At 38.9% G+C, this 20,491-nt stretch overlaps 1 protein-coding gene across 2 annotated transcripts in view; it reads right to left on the bottom strand.

The window, feature by feature from the left end:
* The window catches only part of OPHN1 (oligophrenin 1), a 366,891-nt gene that overhangs the window by 207,432 nt on the left and 138,968 nt on the right, over positions 1–20,491 (bottom strand). For both annotated transcript variants that reach the window (XM_025373107.1, XM_025373108.1), the window contains exons 4-5: positions 16,303–16,364; positions 7,973–8,044 (exon numbers count right to left, since the gene is read on the bottom strand). In XM_025373107.1, coding sequence (XP_025228892.1) covers positions 7,973–8,044; positions 16,303–16,364 — 134 coding nt within the window. The remainder of the gene's footprint in view (positions 1–7,972; positions 8,045–16,302; positions 16,365–20,491) is intronic.

Raw genomic sequence — 20,491 nt, 5'->3', positions numbered from 1 at the left:
CAGGCATTATTAATCTTTTTTTAAAAAAATCTTCTGATACGAGCCCCACAAAGCAGGGTTCAGAGTGCAGTGTAGTAGAAAGAGCACAGTCCCTGGAGTAACAAAAATCTGTTTTAGTCTAGCTTCTGTTAATAACTATGTGTCCTTCTACAAGTTATTTGGCCATTATGGGTCTTGACTTCCACATCTGTAGGATACAAATAATAATAATTGAAAGGACATAAACCAAGCACCTAGTACATGGTAGTTATTACTGTAAGGCTTATAAAATGTTTGCTACAGACTTGAAAATCACTTATGGATTACTGTCACATAGCTTAATTCTTGAGCACCTTGGCCACTTGATCTTCCCTGCTAATGCACTCTGGTAGCCATTGAAACCCAAATATGGAAATTCAAATTCTTTGAATCTATCAGTGGGTGGTTTGCTGCTGTTTCCTTCCCCTCTTTCCCAGAGCAAGCACTGGCCTTTGGAATGCAGACCAACACTAACACCTTTGTCTTCATCTACATTGTCAGGTTTCTGCCATCTTTGATATGTTTTCAGTCTCATCTACCTCCAGAACAGACCCTTTTCTTAAAGTTCTTTCTGTGATATCTACACATGGATGCGAAACATCATTAAGACTGACAATCCCATGTCCTGTCATCAATGCCCTCTTGCCTGCCATCTCTTGGGTGAGAACACACTATATCATAGCTTCCACACCAGCTCCCACTCTCCATGAAGTGTGTTAAATGCAGACTCAGATGTCTTAGTCAGACGATTTGGCCCTGGTCCCACCAGAAACCACAAAAAGGCTCAATTCACTGACTGTTCCTCTCTGGCAAGGGCACCCTTGAAAAAGAACTGAAAACATCATACTGTTGGCAACTCTGACAAGACCCAAAAAATATGAATCAAAGGGTACAAATACCCTCCCTGTCATAAGGCTAGAGGGGATGACTGAGTCTTTATTCTGCCATCCCTACCGGACAGTCTAGCATTCTACACTGCGGGATGAAAGACCCATTATAAACAGAGCTGGACTAAGACTTGCTTGTCCTCGCTTAATCTTGGGTCAGAGAACTCAGGGCGGGGGCGGGGGCGGGGAAGTTGCATGATTATAGGAAGGTGAATAGTGGTGAGAAGAGTTCTGCAAATCAAGTGATAAAGTGTACACATGGGGAAGGATGCACAAACTTTGCATGTGTTGGGAATTTTGAGAGGTGGGAGGGATAGGAGTGAACCAAACAGAAATCTAGAGTGGCTGCTCAAAGACATCTAAACACAGTAGAGAAGAAATTAGGAAAAAGGGGCAAAGAAAGGAATTATCCTTCATCTATCCTTGGCTCCAGAAATTAACTCTTATATTAACCCAATATAAGATATGTCAAAATTCAAGGACTCACAGCCAAGGAACTTGGGTTCAAATTCTGGATTGTCCACTGTTTTATTTGACTGTAAAATAAGTCTATTAATAACATCAAGAAGATTACATTAAGGTTCCAGACTAGAATAATAATGTTATAACCCCTAAAATGAAAAATGAAAGTGTGGCTAATGGGAGTTGAGAGCTAAAATGGTTAAGCAAGACAGAAGTGCTAATATCTTCATGTTACAAAGCTAGAGTCAAAAGTTTGTGAAATAAGAAATAAGAGTCTCAGTATATTATTTAAAATAACAGAAGTAAGCAGTACAAGAAGTAAAATGGTGCTATAATTATTAAACAGTGGAAGAGGGAAAGTAAGGGGGAAGTGTGAGCAATGATCTCCTGTATTCACAGCAAGGAGAAAAAATTTTTAAACTAAAATAAAACATAGTAATATAAACATTTTAAAATATAAAAATAACAGAAGGATGAAACATAAATCGTTAAAAGTGGATACCTCTGAGTAATGGGTAAACATGAGAAGCCTTTTGATTTTCTTTGTAGACTCTGTTTTACTATTTTATTTTAAAAAATATGTCTATGCATATATCTTTTATAAAATTTTAATTTTTAAAATGGAAAAGTTAGCATTATTTTCTCAAAAAGTAAGGAATGTGAAATGGGGTTAGTCTGATGAAATTGCAGATCACACATTAAAGTTAGAAAAAAACAAATGTCCTGCCAGGTGCAGTGGCTCACGCCTGTAATCCCAGCACTTTGGGAGGCCAAGGTGGGTGGATCACCTGAGTTCAGGAGTTCGAGATCAGCCTGACCAACATGGAGAAACCCCATCTCTACTAAAAATGCAAATAAAATTAGCTAGGCATGGTGTCACATGCCTGTAATCCAAGCTACTAGGAAGGCTGAGGCAGGAGAAGCGCTTGAACCCGGGAGGCGGAGGTTGTGGTGAGCCGAGATCATGCCATTGTACTCTAGCCTGGGCAACAAGAGCGAAACTCCGACAAAAAAGGAAGAAGAAGAAAGAAGAAGAAAAAAGAAGAAGAAGAAAGAAGAAGGAGGAGAAGGAGAAGGAGGAGAAGGAGAAGGAGGAGAAGGAGGAGAAGGAGGAGAAGGAGAAGGAGAAAGAGAAGGAGAAGGAGAAGAAGGAGAAGGAGGAGAAGAAGAGAAGGCGGAGGAGGAGGAGGAGGAGGAGGAGGAGGAGGAGAAGGAGAAGAAGGAGAAGAAGAAGAAGAAGAAGAAGAAAGAAGAAGAAGAAGAAGAAGAAGAAGAAGAAGAAGAAGAAGAAGAAGAAGAAGAAGAAGAAGAAGAAAGAAGGAGAAGGAGGAGGAGAAGGAGGAGAAGAAGGAGAAGAAGGAGAAGCAGAAGCAGAAGAAGCAGAAGAGGAAGAAGAGGAGGAAGAAGAGGAAGAAGAGGAAGAAGAAGAAGAAGAGGAGGAAGAAGAGGAGGAGGAAGAGGAGGAAGAAGAAGAAGAGGAAGAAGAAGAGAAGAGAACAAGTGTCCTTCTCATTGCATAAATATACCAACTCCATACAGAAGTTGAAAGACATGTCCTATTTAGTTGAAAACAGGAAGATCTATCTGGTTTAACCGTAAGGATGTAGTTTACATATATTTTTAACCAATAGGGTTCTGTTATAAAAGACATGTTGCCCCCAAATTCCACTATAGAAAACACATCCAAGGGAAAGTGCCACTTGAAGCATCAATGCCACTTTAAGAAGTTAATCCTGCTTGAATAACAGGATGAGTTTATACAGAATGTGTTCACTATTAGTTCGGAGCATTATCTGGGTTATTTTGTTCCTTCCTTCTTTGCTTTCATCCTTCCTCCCTACCTCCCTCCACTTCTATGACAAAGAGGTATCCTCCCACATCCTGCAAAGCCAGAGACACATACTGGGAGACCTAGTAACATGAAACCTCTTCATATGCCAGTAGTCACTCAGGAAACATTCAGTGTTCAACACCGCTATCCCTCTGTTCCTGCCTCATTCATTAACTTCTCAGTTCTTTTTTGATCTTTAATTCACAGTAAGTCCATCATCAATCGGACAGTTTCATGGAGCACTTTCTATCTTCCCTATTCTATTACCAGTACTAACAAGAATTACAGTGATTAAAGAAAAATTTTTAGCACATATGATTGATGAAAGAAACTTATTTAGTGCATATTATTTGCCAGGTCCTGTACTAAAAACTTTATATATGTTAACTAATTTAATTAATTAAATAACTATCTGTATACAAATTTTCATCAAATACTTCCTCCTCTTGATTCTGAAGCCTGAGAAAGCCCACGAACTATCTACCAAATGGGCAGGAGTTATCTACCAAATGTAATTTCTTTGTCTAGTTCAGTGTTATCCAATAGAAAGATAATATAAGCCACATGTAATTTTAAAATGTTTAGTAGTCACATTTCAAAAAGGAAAAATAAGTGGCCAAATATTATCACTTAAACACATAATCAAAATTAAATGTTAATATTTTCTATTTTTTCATACTGTCTTCAAAATCCACAGTATATTTTAGGGTGTATTTTCCACTTACAGTGCAACTAGTTCTGTCTACTGCATTTCTAGTACTCAGTGGACAAATATTTAGTTAATTATCCTTAGAATCTCAAACTAACAGAAGATCAGATTTGGAAGATTTGACATTGTTCTTGTTGTCAGGAGTCATGAGAAAACCGAGGTTCAGAGAGAAGTGCTATTTCCTGCAAAGTGAAATGAGCCCTAGACTTACAACAAAACTCAATTCATATCCAAGCTACTGAGTGACCTTAGAGGCTATACCTCACTGAACTTAGTGTCCCCACCTGTTAATGGAGGATAATAACCTTTACAAGATTGTTCTGAGGTTCAAATGAGAACATGGATCTATATGTGTGAGGGCCTAATATAACACCTACCACAACCAGTGAACTCACAAAGCTAGCTAGTAGCAGTGCTGGGTATATCAGGCTAAGTCCAATCACAAGATATAAAACACTACAAACAATTAACATATAAGAAAACTCTATATGGTACTCTAAGGCTAAGGAAAAGTACTCAAATAAGGACAAATTTTAATGGGGTTCAGACCTCACTTGAAAAGGAGTAATTTGGCAGGGCGTGGTAGCTCATGCCGGTAATTCTAACACTTTGGGAGGCCAAGGCAGGAGGATCGCTTGAGCTCAGGCATTCGAGACCAGTCTGGGCAACATGGTGAAACCCCATCTCTACAGAAATTACAAAAAAAAAAAAAAAATTAGCCAGGCGTGGTGGTATGTGCCTGTAGTCCCAGCAACTTGAGAGGCTGAGGTGAGAGGATCACCTGAGCCCAGAGAGGTCGAGGCTGAAGTGAGTCATGATTATACCACTGCACCTCAGCATGGGTGACAGAGTGAGACCCACCCTGTCTCCCAAAAAAAGAAAAGAAAAGAAGAAATTTAACACACTGGATAGCAGAATGTTTGCTGATTTTGCCCGGTGGTTCACAGTCACTGTGTAAGCAGGAGGCAACTCCCCAGAGTACAAAAAAGCAGGCCAACAGTGACCAGTGGAGAAGGTATAAAGAGAAGGTGGGAAAACTGAGTTGCAGGTGAGCTCAACGGGGCCAGCCTGGTTTGGTGGGAACCCTCTAGGGTGCAAGGTCAATGTATGAGGGCCCTGCAGAGTGGGTAATAGCTCCATGATAACTCTTCACCAGCAAGCAGGCCATGTAGGGTAGGGGGTCTACAGAGGGAAGCTGAAGGACTGCATGGTCATGAAGCCTTCAAGGAGATTGAGGCACCATGTGCCTGGGTGGGTGGCTGGGTCAGAGTTCCATCAGCTGTCCTCCCTGCCCCTGCCCCGCCCCCACCTCAGCTGGAAACGTGAAGAGATCCCCCTCCTCCTGCAACGTCCCTCCAGCTCCCTCTACTGAGAAAGTTTAAGGCGTGCTCACTATAAAGGAAAGATGCTTAAAGAAAATCTGTCCATTATTACAGAGCAGGTATTGAGAGGCTTGGAACTGATGGGCAATAAATTGATAACATACGGGGTAGACTATAAGTTACATTTTGACTATTGGAATTCTACATAGTTTATTGGAGACATGACTCACACTAAGTTGGTCTTCTTTGTAGATATGCAGGCTGGCCTTACTGGTAAAGAATTATGAAAGAAGATAGATACATATTTAAACTTTCTGAGACTCACATTCTTCATTGAGACAATGGATATTAAAAATCCTACCTCACAGGTTTGCTGTGAGAATTAAGGAAGAAAGCATGTGTAAAACCCTCAGTGCAGGCATGGGCCATAGGAAGTACAGTCATGCACCACAAAATAATGTTTTAGTAAACAATGAACCGCATATACAATGAAAGTCCTGTAAGATTATAATACAGTATTTTTACTGTATGTTTTATATGTTTAGATAAACAAATACTTACCATTGGGTTATAACTGCCTATACTATTCAGTACAGTTAACACCAGTACAAGTTTGTAGCCTAGGAGCAATAGGCTATACCATATAGCCCAGTTGTGTATTAGGCTACACCATTGAGGTTTGTGTTAAACACACTCCTGTGAAGTTCACACAACCACGAAAACATGTAATGATGCATTTCTCAGAACAACATTAAGCAACGCATGACTGCACATAATACAAATTCATTTCCATTTGCTCAGATAATATGAGGGCAACCATGGTAGCATATCCTTACTTTCCTAGTGTTATTCTTATAAAGGAATGAAAGTAAATCAAATTATTTCACAAGTGGTTATTTTTATCCTCAGTTATAAGTTTAAATATACTTCTATCCTTCAATTATATCCTCTCCCAACTAAGTATTGATGTTAATGAGACTCCAGTGAAACAAGTAGAATCCAGTATTGCTGGGCTATCAGGGGAACTCACTTTGCTTGAACACCAGTCATTTCTAACAATGCCCATGTAAATCTGATGATAGCAGGTAGTGGGAGCTCAACCACTACTTTGCTCTTTCTTCTCAAAATTTGCTACTTTCATGGCCAGGCATGGAGGCTCATGCCTGTAATACCAGCACTTTGGGAAGGTGAGTTGGCAAGATAGTGTCTTTTAAAAAAAGAAAAACTTACTGTTTTCAAATTCTTGATCCAAACTGATTGTCATGATATTCCAAATAATATCTACTGGTTGGTATGCTCTTAGTCCTAAAAAAACCTAGATGCTTGGATAATATGCTGTATTTTAGCCCTGGCAGAAGAAACAACCTCTGCTACATGGTGGATATACATTGAGAGCTCATGAAACAGACCTACACCTAGATGAAAAGATTAAAAATGAAAATCATTCACATCCCTTTAACAGGCATTGGAGAATCAGAGATCCATGGGATGGTCAAGCTGAAAAGAATGTGAAATTATCTGGCACACAGCATTATCCAATGGAAGTTTGCACAATGATGGAAATGTATTTTATCTGCACTGTCAAATACAGTAGCTACTAGACACAAGTGACAGCTGAGCACTTGAAATGTGGCTAGAAAGAATGAGGAGCTGAGTTGTTAATTTATTTAAATAGATAGTAGTTACCATAATAGACAGCAAAGATCTAGACAGCATAGCTTAATGCAAAGAGTATGGAATGTAAAGCTAAAAAGACCTTTAGGTCTAAATCCAGGCCATTATCACTTACTAGCCACATCAGTCTGCTCTTGCACTGCTATAAAGAAATACATGAGACTGGGTAATTTATAAAGAAAAGAGATTTAATGGGCTCACAGTTCTGCATGCTGTACAGGAAGTATAGCAGCTTCTCCTTTGGTGAAGTCTCAGGAAACAAAATCATGGCAGAAGGTGAAAGGAAAGCAGGTACATCTTACATGGCCAGAGCACGAGCAAGAGGTGAGGGAGTTGCTACATACTTTCAAACAACCAGATCTGATGAGAACTCACCACTAGGAGAACAGCATTGAGGGGATGGTCCTCAACCATTCATGAAGGATCCGCCCCCATGATGTAATCACCTCCCACCGGGCCCCACCTCCAACACTGGGAATTACAACTGAACATGAGATTTAGATGGGGACACAGATCCAAACTATATCACTAGTTATATAACTTTGGTCATGTTATGTATCTTGTCCAAGGCTCAGTTACCTCATTTGTGAAATGGGGAAAATGCCAGAAGCACACAAGGTCCTTGTGATTAAAGAATGAACGTAAAGCCCCTAGCCTAGTGCTCAACATAGCAGGCAGTTGATAAATGATAGCTAGTTTTCCAGACAAAACAACAAAAACACCAAAAGGAGAAGCAACTTATGCACAGATACAGAGTCTGTTGGCCACAAAGTCAGAGGCCAATTCTAGATTTTCTTACTTTCTTTCATGATCACTTTTCTCATAGAAACTAATCACCCACCCCTCCGATCCCCTTTGTCATGTTAGTTGAGGCTACTATAACAGAATGCCATAGACAGGGTGACATAAACAACAAACATTTATTTTGCACAGTTTAGGAGGCTGACTAGGCCAAGAGCAAAGCACCAGCAGGTTGGTGCATATCTTTGTAAAGTGAAGAGTAGTAGCCTATACAACTATTTGATTGCTATTTAAAAAAAAAAAACTTATACATATACAGAAAATGTACCTTGGTGAAGCCTATTTGTTCCTTCCGGAAATTTTCCAAGGGTTTAATCAGCAAATCACTAGCATTGTGTACCTAGACAAAAAGGAAAAACAAACAAAATAATTTCTAGGTTAACAAGGTTCAAATACAAGATTCCTTGTTACTATGACATTTTCATTTATATACCATCCTGCAAAACGTTAAATGGTTTGCTGATTTGTTGGGGTTTATTATTGTTTGTTTCTATATTGTTTCTGAAAATCGAATGCATTGAGAAGAAGTGGGAGAAAGAATAAGAGGGGCATTTCTCTGTAACTTTAATGATAGTCTGATCTGAGTTTTTAATCGATAAATATCTGAAGTGATGTCCAGCAGAAGACAGAGGAGACCTGAAGGACAGGTGAAAAAGAGAAGAGAAAGAGAATGGCAAATACAAGAAAAGGACAATTGCAGCAAGTGCAAATCATTTCATCAGAGGCAAATGAGTGTGCAGTGATAGCATTAGGATAAAACATTTACAGTCCTGCCTGTGCCATAAAACCAGAAAATTTCCTTCAGAATGTGGAGTGCATTACAGCATCACAGAAAACACTAGACTAGGCCTTCAAATCACCTAAATATAAATGCTCAGAAGCTAATAGGAATGGCCTGTTCAGGGACTATTAATATTGGCATTAATAAATATGTTCTGGAGATATAAAAACATCAAAATCAAAGAAGACCCCTTGTTCTTTGGGCAGGTAAAGGTATACAAAGCTTTTTCTTCATATAAACCTCTAATGAGATTGTGTATGTCCAAGGCAACAAGTGGGGTTTGTGCCTCCGTGGTGAGAGTTAGAATCACTAAAATGGAAGACCTTAGAGAAGGCATCTAAAGGGCTGCATTTTGGGAATCATTGCATTAATTTTTATTAATTAGCTACAAGACAGAAAGCTAAAAGACAAGTTTCCTTGCCATATAAGACATAAGTGTCAGTAAGACAAGATACATCTTCATAACAAAAAATAGACAACAGAGGAAAAAGTCAGTTTTGACAAGATCTGACTTCTCCAATCTAAGAAGCAATTTTTAACCTACCACCCCAAAAGTGTGGAAAGTTGTGGGGCATTAGTGCATGGGTTATACGTGTCTTTCAGGTAATTTGGGCCTCTTGTTTTGTGTGTAGGTATGATTCAAGGTTCAACTAAATGGGCAAACTCCTAAAATGTCACTGCTAGCCTTTGTATGAGAACAACCTGGTGAACCCTGACATTCTGATCTACTGCAGCTCCTAATGCTACCATCCAGGACAGGTAGCACCCAGCAAAAAAATATATAAAACTAGGCAAGAAAAAAAAATGTTTTCCTTGAGAACAGTCATTCTCTATGTCTCCTGATCACCAGTGCTTTTATAGCTGGCTTTCTAAAACTTGTTTGCTACAAGCCTAGACTTAAAAAATCATGTAACCCTTCCCAAAGTTTGCTGATTTTTACAAAAACAGATCTCTTGCCTACTAACACTTCCAGACCCTGTCTGATTCTCATCACATCTCTTCTCTTCTACTGGATCTATGAAACCCCATTGAGTCCTAATTGTACTATAAACTACCTCCCAGTATGACCCTTAACATTCTCTTTTCATCTCTGAGTGTGCTCATTAGCCAAAGGCAGTAAAGTCTATAAATTCCACCCTGCAAGAGCCCCTAGTAAAGACTTCTCTATGCAGGTCTGACTCATAGAAAGATTCGTTTTGGTTGCTTAGGAAATCAAAGATTCACTAACAATTATGGTATCAAAAAAAATTACACCAAAGTCTCTCCTTAATTGAAAGTAAAACTTCTTCTACTAAAAATATCCACAAATTAAGTCATTGGTGTCATAGGCCCAGTACAGAAAGTCATTTTTCTCCTTTAGTATTGTGGAAGCCTTAAAACATGGCCACAAACTCTGACATGCCTTCCATTGAGAGGTGAGGTCTATATTCCCTCTACCTTGAATGTGAGTGGGCTTGTTAATATTTTGAACAAATAGAGCACTCCAGAAGTAACACTCTGTGACATTTGAAGCTAGGTCATAAAAGGCCAGGACCAGTTCTCTCCCAGTTCTCTTGGAATACTCCCACTAGGAGCCTTGAGACAGTATATGAGAAGTTTAATTACCCTGAGATTACCAAACAGAAGAGGCCAAATTCTAGTCAATGTCTCATACCAGCTGAATCTGCCCTTCCTGCCATCCCCAGTGGAAGGTGCCAAACATTAGGAAAACCATTTTGGACCTTCCATATCAACTCATCTGCTAGGTAAATGCCATCATTTGGAGCAGAAGAATCGCCCAGCTGACCCGTCTGAATGCCTAACCCACAAAATAATTACAAATAATTAGTTTAAGTTTAAGCCAGTAATCTGCAACCTTTTTGGCACCAGGGACCAGAATCATGGAAGACAATTTTTCCATGGACCCAGGGTAGGGGGAGGTGGAGATGGTTTCAGGATGAAACTGTTCAACCTCAGATCATCAGGCATTAGACTGTCATAAAGAGCATGCAACCTAGATCCTGCATGCACAGTTCACAATAGGGTTTGCTCCTATGAGAATCTAATGGGGCTACTGATCTGATAGCAGGCAGAGCTCAAGCAGTAATGCTCCCTATCCTGCTGCTCACCTCCTGCTGTGCGGCCAGGTTCCTAATAGGCCATAGACTGGTGCCCCGCAGCCTAGGGGTGGGGGACCCTGGTTTCAGCCACTAATATTGGAAAAAGGTATGAAGCAATAGATAATTAGAAAGACAATTTGCAGTTTAAAAAATGCAATACGGGTCGGGTGCAGTGGCTCACACCTGTAATCCTAGCACTTTGGGAAGCTGAGGCGGATGAATCACCTGAGGTCAGGGTTTCAAGACCAGCCTGGTCAAAATGGTGAAATCCCGTCTCTACTACAAATACAAAAACCTAGCCAGGTGAGGTGGCACATGCCTGTAATCCCAGCTACTTGGGAGGCTGAGGCAGGAGAATCACCTGAACCCAGGAGGCGGAGGTTGCAGTGAGCCAAGACTGCGTCACTGCTCTCCAGTCTGGGTGACAGAGTGAGACTCAGTCTCATAAATAAATAAATAAATAAATAAATAAATAAATAAATAAATGTAATACCTAAGAAGTGGCCAACTGGGAAACATTGAAGAAGTTTGCCTTTAAATAAGAAGTGAACATACTACTTTCTAAAGCCTGTATGGAGCTGGGCCCTTGCATATTCAGGAACCCCCAGGATGGCAGAGTTGCTGGCTTTTCATGCCCCAAAGGGGATTGTCCTGCATAAGCAAGTGTGTCAGCAACTTCTCACACAGGGTCCACAAGGCCACTGACTTTTAGATTTTTGATCCCAGTTCAGTCTAGAAAAATAGTCCATGGTTTACTAGAATTGCAGTACATCATTTTCCCTTAATCACTTTGGCAATACTGCTCCCAGTCTCCTACAGCACAAACAGATACTGTGAATCTTTTCCTTTCTATGACACTCATTGGTAATTATATTATTTTCTTGTCAGAATAGAGACTTAGGAATGTAGAAAAAAGTCACGTTGAGGATTTCCTCTTTTTTCTTTCTCATTCTATTTTATTCTGAAACCCCTTAGAACTTGAGCAATGACTCCCCTTTTAAGTAAACTTGGCCTTTAATCTCTTCTCTAATCACTGCATTCATTGTGTGAGCTCACTGGGGACAAAAACTCCCACCTGCTCTCTCAGGTAGAATCTTCACCATAAGGAGTGACATCCTAAACTCATTAGTGAGTTTCTATCATCAGAATCCTATTGAATAAAGGCCAAAGTAACACTGAACAAGGTGTTGAGCAGAATAGAGATGATACTCAGTCCAGTATTGCAGGATTGTTCAGGAATCTTTGATGGTAAATGAAATATCAAAATAAAGCACTGGGCTGGGCACAGTGGCTTGCGCCTGTAATCTCAGCACTTTGGGAGGCCAAGGCGGGTGGATCAGCTGAGGCCAGGAGTTCGAGGCCAGCCTGGCCAACATGGCAAAATCCCATCTCTACTAAAAATACAAAAATTAGCTGGGCATGGTGGTAGGTGCCTATAGTCCCAGCTACTCAGGAGGCTGAGGCAGGAGAATCACTTGAACGCAGGAGGCAGAGGTTGCAGTGAGCCGAGATCAAGCCACTGCACTCCAGCCTGGGCAACAGAGGGAGACTCTGTCTCAAAAAATAAAAAATAAAAACTTTTTTTAAAAAGAGAGAGCATTAAAGACAGGCTGAAATATCATGGGGGCCTCTTTAGGTGACTTTTGGCAGTCTTCAAAAACAGACCTTGCACATTGCCAACAGAGGCCTCTTTGGAGTCAGAAAAGAATCTAGGCAAGCTTCATAATCATATAAGAAGTGTGCAATTCAGACTTTTCGAGGCCCTCCCCCCGCCCTTTTTTTTTTCTTGGCAGGGCCTTACTTGCCCAGGCTGTAGTACAGTGGCATGATCATGACTCACTGCAGCCTTGACCTCCTCAGGTTCAGGAGATCCCCCCACCTCAGCCTCCCAAGTAGCTGAGACTACAGGTGCACGATAACGCCCGGCTAATTTTTGTATTTTTAGTAGAGACAGGGTTTCGCCATGTTGGTCAGGCTGCTTTTGAACTCCTGGCCTCAAGAGATCTGCCTGCCTCAGCCTCCCAAAGAGCTAGGATTACGAGCATGAGCCACCGCACCCAGCCCCAAGAGGATACTTTTGAGAACATCACAGAGATGCCCTTCCTCACTTCTTCCCTTCATAATTCCTTCCCCAATTTATATTCGTTTATGGAGATGACCAGACACAGGCAATTTCCATGCTTGAGGGCTGTGAACTTTCTTCCTGTTATTCTAAAGCTTATTTTGGACTCTTCTTTTACAAAGGATAAAATGCAATATAAGACCCACTAAATTATCCAGATTGGGGTAGAGGGGTCCTTTTGCTACAAAGCCAGGAAATGGAAAAGTTATAATCAAGCAATGAATTCCTGGCATGGGGTGAAAGCACTCATTAAGCCTAACCATCTCAGCATTCCTGGAATTAAGTGGGAAATAGGGAGCAAACACTCAATATATGATTGAAAAGTTGTTGGAACAAAAGGGCACAACATAATTAAAGACAGAAGAAAATGAGTCAGTCATGTGGCAAAGTACCAGCAGGAAGGGTGAGAAAAACAACATCTCAAAAGATGAATACTACTTCAATATGTGAGGGCTTTGTTATTGGGTAAATAAAAGAGATGGAGAAACAACTAGGGCTAAAGCGAAGTACAGCTGAGCTTTCTAATGCTATCTGAATGAAATGGGGGCAAATGCCTTTGAAAACAACATGGGCAGCAGTCCACAAACTCTGTGGGCAGAGAAGAACATTTAGTAGAGTGTGTATTAGCAAGGGGGCCATCTAAGAGGCTCCAGGGAAACCACACATATTGGTCTCTTCTTAGTACATTTAAAAGCAAATATTTTAAACTAAGAAAATTCCCAAGTCATATTTCCACAAGCAGAATCTTGTGAGTAACTAAAGACAACTAAAAACCATGCTTACATAATCAGTATTTTCCCCTTATAAAACACTTCCATGTTTACTATATTATTTGGAGAACTTTAAACAACCATAAGAGATGGGGATTATTTTCCTCACTCTACAAATAAGAAAAAGGAGCCCAGAAAAATGAAGTAATTAATCTGAAGTCAACAAGTTAGTGACAGAGCCAGAATTAGAGCCTTAATTCTCTAATTCCCCTACCTCCAAGTCCTGCTTTCAATCCTACTTCTCTAGGAGTCTAGATTCTATGAGCAGTATTTTGAGAAGGCAGTACCACACTGTTGAAAGGAAAGAGGTTTTATAGGTAAATGAGTTCTGGCTGTTGGAATAAATAGCTTTAACAAAACTGAGAAGCCCACAAAAAGTTATCTGATGGAGAAAGGTAAAGTAGACCACTTTGATATCCTCTACAGAATTCCCATCTTACCATCATGCCCGTAACAAAAATGAATATTGATCAACATATACATTTCAACATTTAAGTCCCCAATAAGTCTGTGGTGGGGACAAGGACCAGTATTTCCAATAATTTTCTGCTGGTCTGGTCATGATGGTACTGCTGCTCTAAGGACCACACAAAAAGATTATTTTTAGGCTGTTAAAATAATTAGACTTCATAAAAATGAAACCCTGAAGTACAAATCTAGCAAAATACGTAGAAGATCTATATAAGGAAACTATAAAACTCTGATGAAAGAAATCAAAAACAATGTAACTAAATGGAGAGATAACCCATGTTCACATTTAGGAAAAGTCAATATTTTTAAGATATCAGTTTTTCCCTGGTATCTTAAAAGCAAATCCTAATCAAAATAAAAAAGATATCTCTAGGATCTTAAAAGCAATCCCAATCAAAATCCCAGCAAGTTATTTTGTGGATATGAACAAACTGATTCTTAAGCTTATACCTGACTTCAACGGTTTTTACTACAATGCAATTCCTACCATGCTAAAGTTATGAAGATAGTGTGGTGTTGGTGAAAGAACAGATAAATAGATCAATGGAACAGAAATAGAGAGCCCAGATACAGACCCATATAAATATAGTCAAGTGATCTTTGATAAAGGACAAAAAGTAATTCAAGGAGAAAGAATAGTATTTTCAAAAAATAATGTTGGAGCAACTGGATATCCACATGCAAAACAGTGAATCTAGACACAGACCTTATATCCTTCATAAAAATTAATTCAAAATGAATCATTGACCTAAATGTAAAACAAAAAGCTATAAAATTCCAAAAAGATAACATAGGAGAAAATCTGGGTGACCTTGGATTTGGAAAAGACTTTTTAGATATAACACCAAAAGCATGATCCATTAAAGCAAAAATGTATAAGTTGGACTTCATTAAAATAAAAAACCTATGCAATGCAAAAGATACTGTTAAGAAAATAAAAAGACAAGCCACAGATGGGGAGAAAATCTTTGCAAATGCCTATTGGATAAACGTCTGGCATCTAAAATATACAAAGAACTCTTAAAACTTAACAAAAGAAAATCAATTTAAAAATAAGCAAAAGAACTGAACAAATACCTCACCAGAGAGGATATACCGATGGCAGTTAACCATATGGAAAGATGCTCTGAATAATATGTGATTAGGGAGTTGCAAATTACAACAGCAATGAGATATGACTACACACCCGTGAGAATGGCTAAAATCCAGAACACTGACAACAGCAAATGCTGGTAAGAACATGGAGCTGGCGAGGACATGGAGCAACAGGAACTCTGATTCATTGCTGGTTATGCACAGCTATTTTGGAAGTTGGTTGGGCAATTTTTTACAAAATTAAACATACTCTGACAATTTACACTCCAGCAATTACACTCCTTATTATTTAACTAAATCAGTTGGAAATTTGTATCAACACAAAAACCTACATACAACTGTTTATAATAGTTTTCCTTGTAATTGCCAAAATTACCAAGATGTCCCTCAGTAGGTGAATGCATAAACTGTGGTAACTCATACAATGGGATATTATTTAATGATAAAAATAAATGACAGGAAAATAAAATGCATATTGCTAAGTCAAATACGCCAATCTGAAATGGCTACATACTGTTTGATATCAACTATAAACATTCTGGAAAAGGCAAAACACAATAAAAAAAAGATCAGTAGTTGTCAGGGTTTCAGGACTGGAGGAGGAAGAGAAGGATGAATAGATTGAACAAAAGAAATGTTCATGGTCATGAATCTATTCTGTATGGTGGCACTGTAATGGTGGATACATGTCATTATATATTTGTCAAATCCATAAAATGTACAATATCAAAAGTAAATCCTAATGTAAACTATGAACTTTAGCTAATAATATTGTTTCAATATTGGCTCATCAATTATAACAAATGTATCACATTCACGATGTTTAATAATAGAGAAAACTGAATGGGAGAGAGAAAGGTGGTATATGAGTTCTCTCTGTATTTTCTACTGATTTTCTCTATAAAAGTAAAACTACTCTACAAATTGAAGATTAACAAATGGATAATTTGGCTAAAAACACTAAAGACCTCAATTTCTGTCAACATGTTTAAAGGCCCAGTTTAATATCCACTGAAATTCTTTTTCACTGAAATGAATACAGATGGGATTTGCACATTAATTTCCCTCTATCTAATGCCAAACTCTCAGGGTGGAAGCTTGAGACATAATAACCAGATCTATTACCTAACTATTTTTACAGCACCAAGAAGCTATCTGACAGAAATCAAAATAGTATAGGATCAATCCAAGCATAAAGGACAGGAAAAATCCCCTATATCACCCATGAACTCAGCTTCAGTGACAGAGTTAGTGACTTACCATCATCATCCTCTCATTTTCTACCTCGTTGAGCAATTCAGCAAATTCCTTGAAGGATTCAGCTGGAAGGAGAGAATCAAATGTAAAACAAATTAATCATGGTGCTTGATAGACAAAGGGACAGAGATCTGTGCAACAGGAAGTAGGGACCAGTGCCCTATGCCCACATGGCCACTAGAGGAAGGTGTCAAATCGGAGGACAAAAGCAGGTGTTCAGTACCTATTGAATGTTTCTTTTCTTTTCTGTTTTATCAACCCCCATATACTTTAATATTTTATTTAATCCTTACAGCCACTCAGGAGTAGCTAGAATTTCTCTTATTTCATAGACAAGCAAAGATTAGAAAAGAGGCAAGGGGTTTGCTGTGTAATGAATGGCATCTACAGAACCCTAAAATGAGTTTGGATCCCTGTTCCACTACTGATCAACCAGAGAGTATTGCTGTAAAAACTAAATTGGATGGTAAATGTAGGGTCAACACAAAGTAAATAATAAATACTACCCTTTCCACCCTCCCAAACTTTCTACTCTTCTAGTGCCAATTGTGCCACTTACTGGCAGGATGACTGGGCAAATCACTTCCCTTCTCAGAAATTTTGATGTCTTTATAAACAAAAAAAAGGTAAATTAAGCTAAACAGTCTTTAGTGCCTCTTCAGATTCCTCAACTTCTCTCCAGAAGCAGGAAATATATTCTCAACTGGCATCTGAATGAAAGCCTGGAAAAACAAATTTGTCCACACTACCATTTTTAATCAAAAATTGAGTTTCCTCCTTTAAAGAACTGAATAAGTCCAGCATTCCTGGTGTCAAGGAAATGAATTTCAGGGTCAACACAGCATGCAAGGCAATGACATTTCTTTCTTCTTCTGAGGATTAAGTTGCTGCAAATACCCAGGGAGATCACCTTTGCAAACACTAAATTCATTCAGAGCTCAACTGTAGCACAGAAAAGATAAACACCACACTCAGGAAGAGTAAACAGGAAAAAATGGAAATGTTTGTTGACCTTCTGTCCCCAAATACTTTATGCTAAGAAAACTGTCAGAGAGATTTTTTCAATTGGCATTTTTCCAGACACGATCAGTTTACCTCTAAAGGAAATGTGACAAATATCATATTCAAACATTTAAAGGAAAAGACTAATTTTATGGACATTAAATGTGCCAAGCCTTCTGCTTCAGGGTTTAATTGTGACGATACCTTTATTAGGTGCTTATTATTATCACTGAATTGATATCACCAGATAATATAGTTTGGATATCTATCTCCTCTAAATCTCAGGTTGAAATTTAATCCCCAATGTTGGAGGTGAGGCCTGGTCCGAGGTGTTTGGGTCATGGGGTTGGATCCCTCATGAACAGATTGGTGCAGTCCTCCTGGTAATGAATGACTTCTCCTTGTATTACCTCCCACCCCCAGATCTGATGGTGCAAAACAGCCTGATATCTTCTCCACTCTCTCTTGCTCCATCTCTGGCCATGTGACACACCGATTCCCTTTCTTCTTCTGCCACCACTGGAAGCTTCCTGAGGTGCTCACCAGAAGCAGATGCTGATGCCATGCTTCCTATATAGCCTGCAGAACCATGAGCCAAATAAACCTCTCTTCTTCATAAATCACCTGGCCTTGGGTATTCCTTTATGGTGACACAAACAGACTGAGACATAATAAAATGCACCATTTAAAGTGTACAATTCAGTGGCTTTTAGTATATTCACAAAGTTTTGCAACTATCACCACTGTATAATTGCAGAACATTTTAATCACCCCCAAAAGAAACCCAAACCCTATTAGCATTACACCCCATTACCACTTCCTCCCAACACCCAGACAACCACTAATCTAGTTTCTATTTCCATGAACTTGCCTACTCTAGACATTTCACATAAATGGAAACACATGTGACCTCTGAATCTTGTTTATGCAACCATGAACATTTGTGAACAAGTTTTATGTGGATGTATGCACATATGAAAAATTGGCCCTCCATGTATGTGAATTTCGCATCCCACAAATACTGTATTTTTCTATCCAAATCAAAGAGAAAAAGTCTGCATGTAACTGGACCTCTGCGTTTTGAACCCATATTGTTTAAGGGTCAACTATATTTAGTATTTCTTTATAATCAGTTTTATTTCTCTAGGATTAGTAATAATATCCCCTATTTCATTCCTGATTTTATAATTCAAGTAGTCTCATGGTCAGTCTAGCTAAGGGTTTATCAATTTTGTTTAACTTTATGAAGAACAGATGTTTGGTTTCAACGATTGTCTTGTTATTTTGACAAGGCTGCCTTATTATTGTATTCTTTTACTGTTCTCCATTTCATTTATTTCCTCTTTAGTCTTTATTATTTCTTTGCTTATGTTTCTTTAGTTTGCTCATGTTTCTTTAGTTTGCTCTTGTTTTTCCAGTGTCTTAGGTTGGAAAGTTTGGTTATTGATTTGATATCTTTGTTCCTTTTTAACATAGGAATTTGAAGCTACAAATTTCCTTCCAAACACTGTTTTAGCAGCATCCCATAAGATTTAGTATGTTGTGACTATTTTCATTCATTTCTTTCCTTTCATTTTTCTCTTATTTTTTACAAGATTATCTCTTTGTTACTTTCTTTCATTAGACTATCATATGTTTAGGCATGTATCTCAAAGTTTAACTTGTTGGATGTGCATATTCATGTTTTTCACCAAATTTGCCAATTTCTTGGCCATTATTTCTTTAAATATTCTTTCTTTCCCGTCTCTCTTCTTCTGAAGTTCTCATTCTGTATACGCTCTTATGCTTGATGATACCCCACAGGTATCTGAGGTTCTGTTCATTTTTCTCAATTATTATTCTTTATTTCCCTCAGATTGAATGATGTCAATTCACTTGTCTTTAAATTTGCTGATCATTTATTCTCCCAGTACAAATATGATGCTGAACCCCCAGTAGTAAGTTTTTCATTTCAGTTATTATACTGCAACTTTCAACTGCAAGTTTCAGTTGATTCCTTTAAAAAATCCATCTCTTTATTGATATTGTCTATTTTGTGAGACACTGTTCTCATTCATTTCTTAAGTTCTTTAGACATGGTCTCATTTATTAATTTAAGTATATTTAAATAGGTAATGAAACTCTTTGTCTAGGAAATCTAATATAAGGGCTTCCTCGGGGACAGGTTCTATTAATTGCTTTTTTTCCCTTGTTCAAGGGTCATATTTTACTATTTCTTTGCATGTTTCATAATTTTTTAAAAGTTAACATTCTAACTAGTGTGACAACTTTGGAAATCAGAACTCCTCTTTCCCCAGAGCTTGTTGTTCTTGTGGTTGCTGGCTGTTTATTGGCTTCATGGACTCATTCTATAGTCTGTATTCTTTGTCATATGAAACCACTAAAGCCTCTGATCAGTAAGCTTACTGGTCAACAAGTGATTGGACAGAGATTTCTTTAAACGGTTTGAACAAATATCCCCAAGCCTTTGCTGAAGGGCTCTCTGTGTATTGTGGGGTGTACCTTCAACATTCAGCCAGACAGTTTGCAACTGTGCCTTAGCCTTCACTCCTCCTTGCAAAGAGCTGAAGGTCAGCCAGAAGTGGGAGACTAGAGATGTCTCAAGTCTTTCTTCTAGACAGGTACAAATGCTGGGTATGTACAAAGCCCCTCTCACACGCATGACCTCCTAGATTTCCAGGAATACCTCATAGCTCTTTAAAGTTCTCCAAGGATAACTCATTCTCTATTTTGTCCTGTTTGGTTTGTTGTTCAGTTTTTTGTTTGCTACTTTATTATTTTTGTTGCCTGTGGAAACTGTAGAACTAAACAACTGCCACTGATTTTTTTCAAAAAATGCCCTAGGGGCCAGGTGGGGTGGCTCACACCTGTAATCCTAGCACTCTGGGAGGCTCAGGCAGGTGGATTGCTTGAGACCAGGAGTTTGAGACCAGCCTGGCCAACGTGGAGAAACTTGTCTGTACTAAAAATACAAAAATTAGCTAGGTGTGGTGGCAGGTGCCTGTAATTCTAGCTACTCAGGAGGCTGAGGCAGGACTATTGCTTGAACTCGGGAGGCGGAGGTTTCAGTGAGCCAAGATGCCACTACCGCACTATAGCCTGGATGAGAGAGAGAGAGAGAGAGAGAGAGAGAGAGAGAGAGAAAGGAAGGAAGGAAGGAAGGAAGGAAGGAAGGAAGGAAGGAAGGAAG

Source organism: Theropithecus gelada, chromosome X (genome assembly GCF_003255815.1).
Source record: "Theropithecus gelada isolate Dixy chromosome X, Tgel_1.0, whole genome shotgun sequence".
Lineage (NCBI taxonomy): Eukaryota > Metazoa > Chordata > Mammalia > Primates > Cercopithecidae > Theropithecus > Theropithecus gelada.
This window is presented reverse-complemented; position numbering and strand designations above follow the sequence as displayed.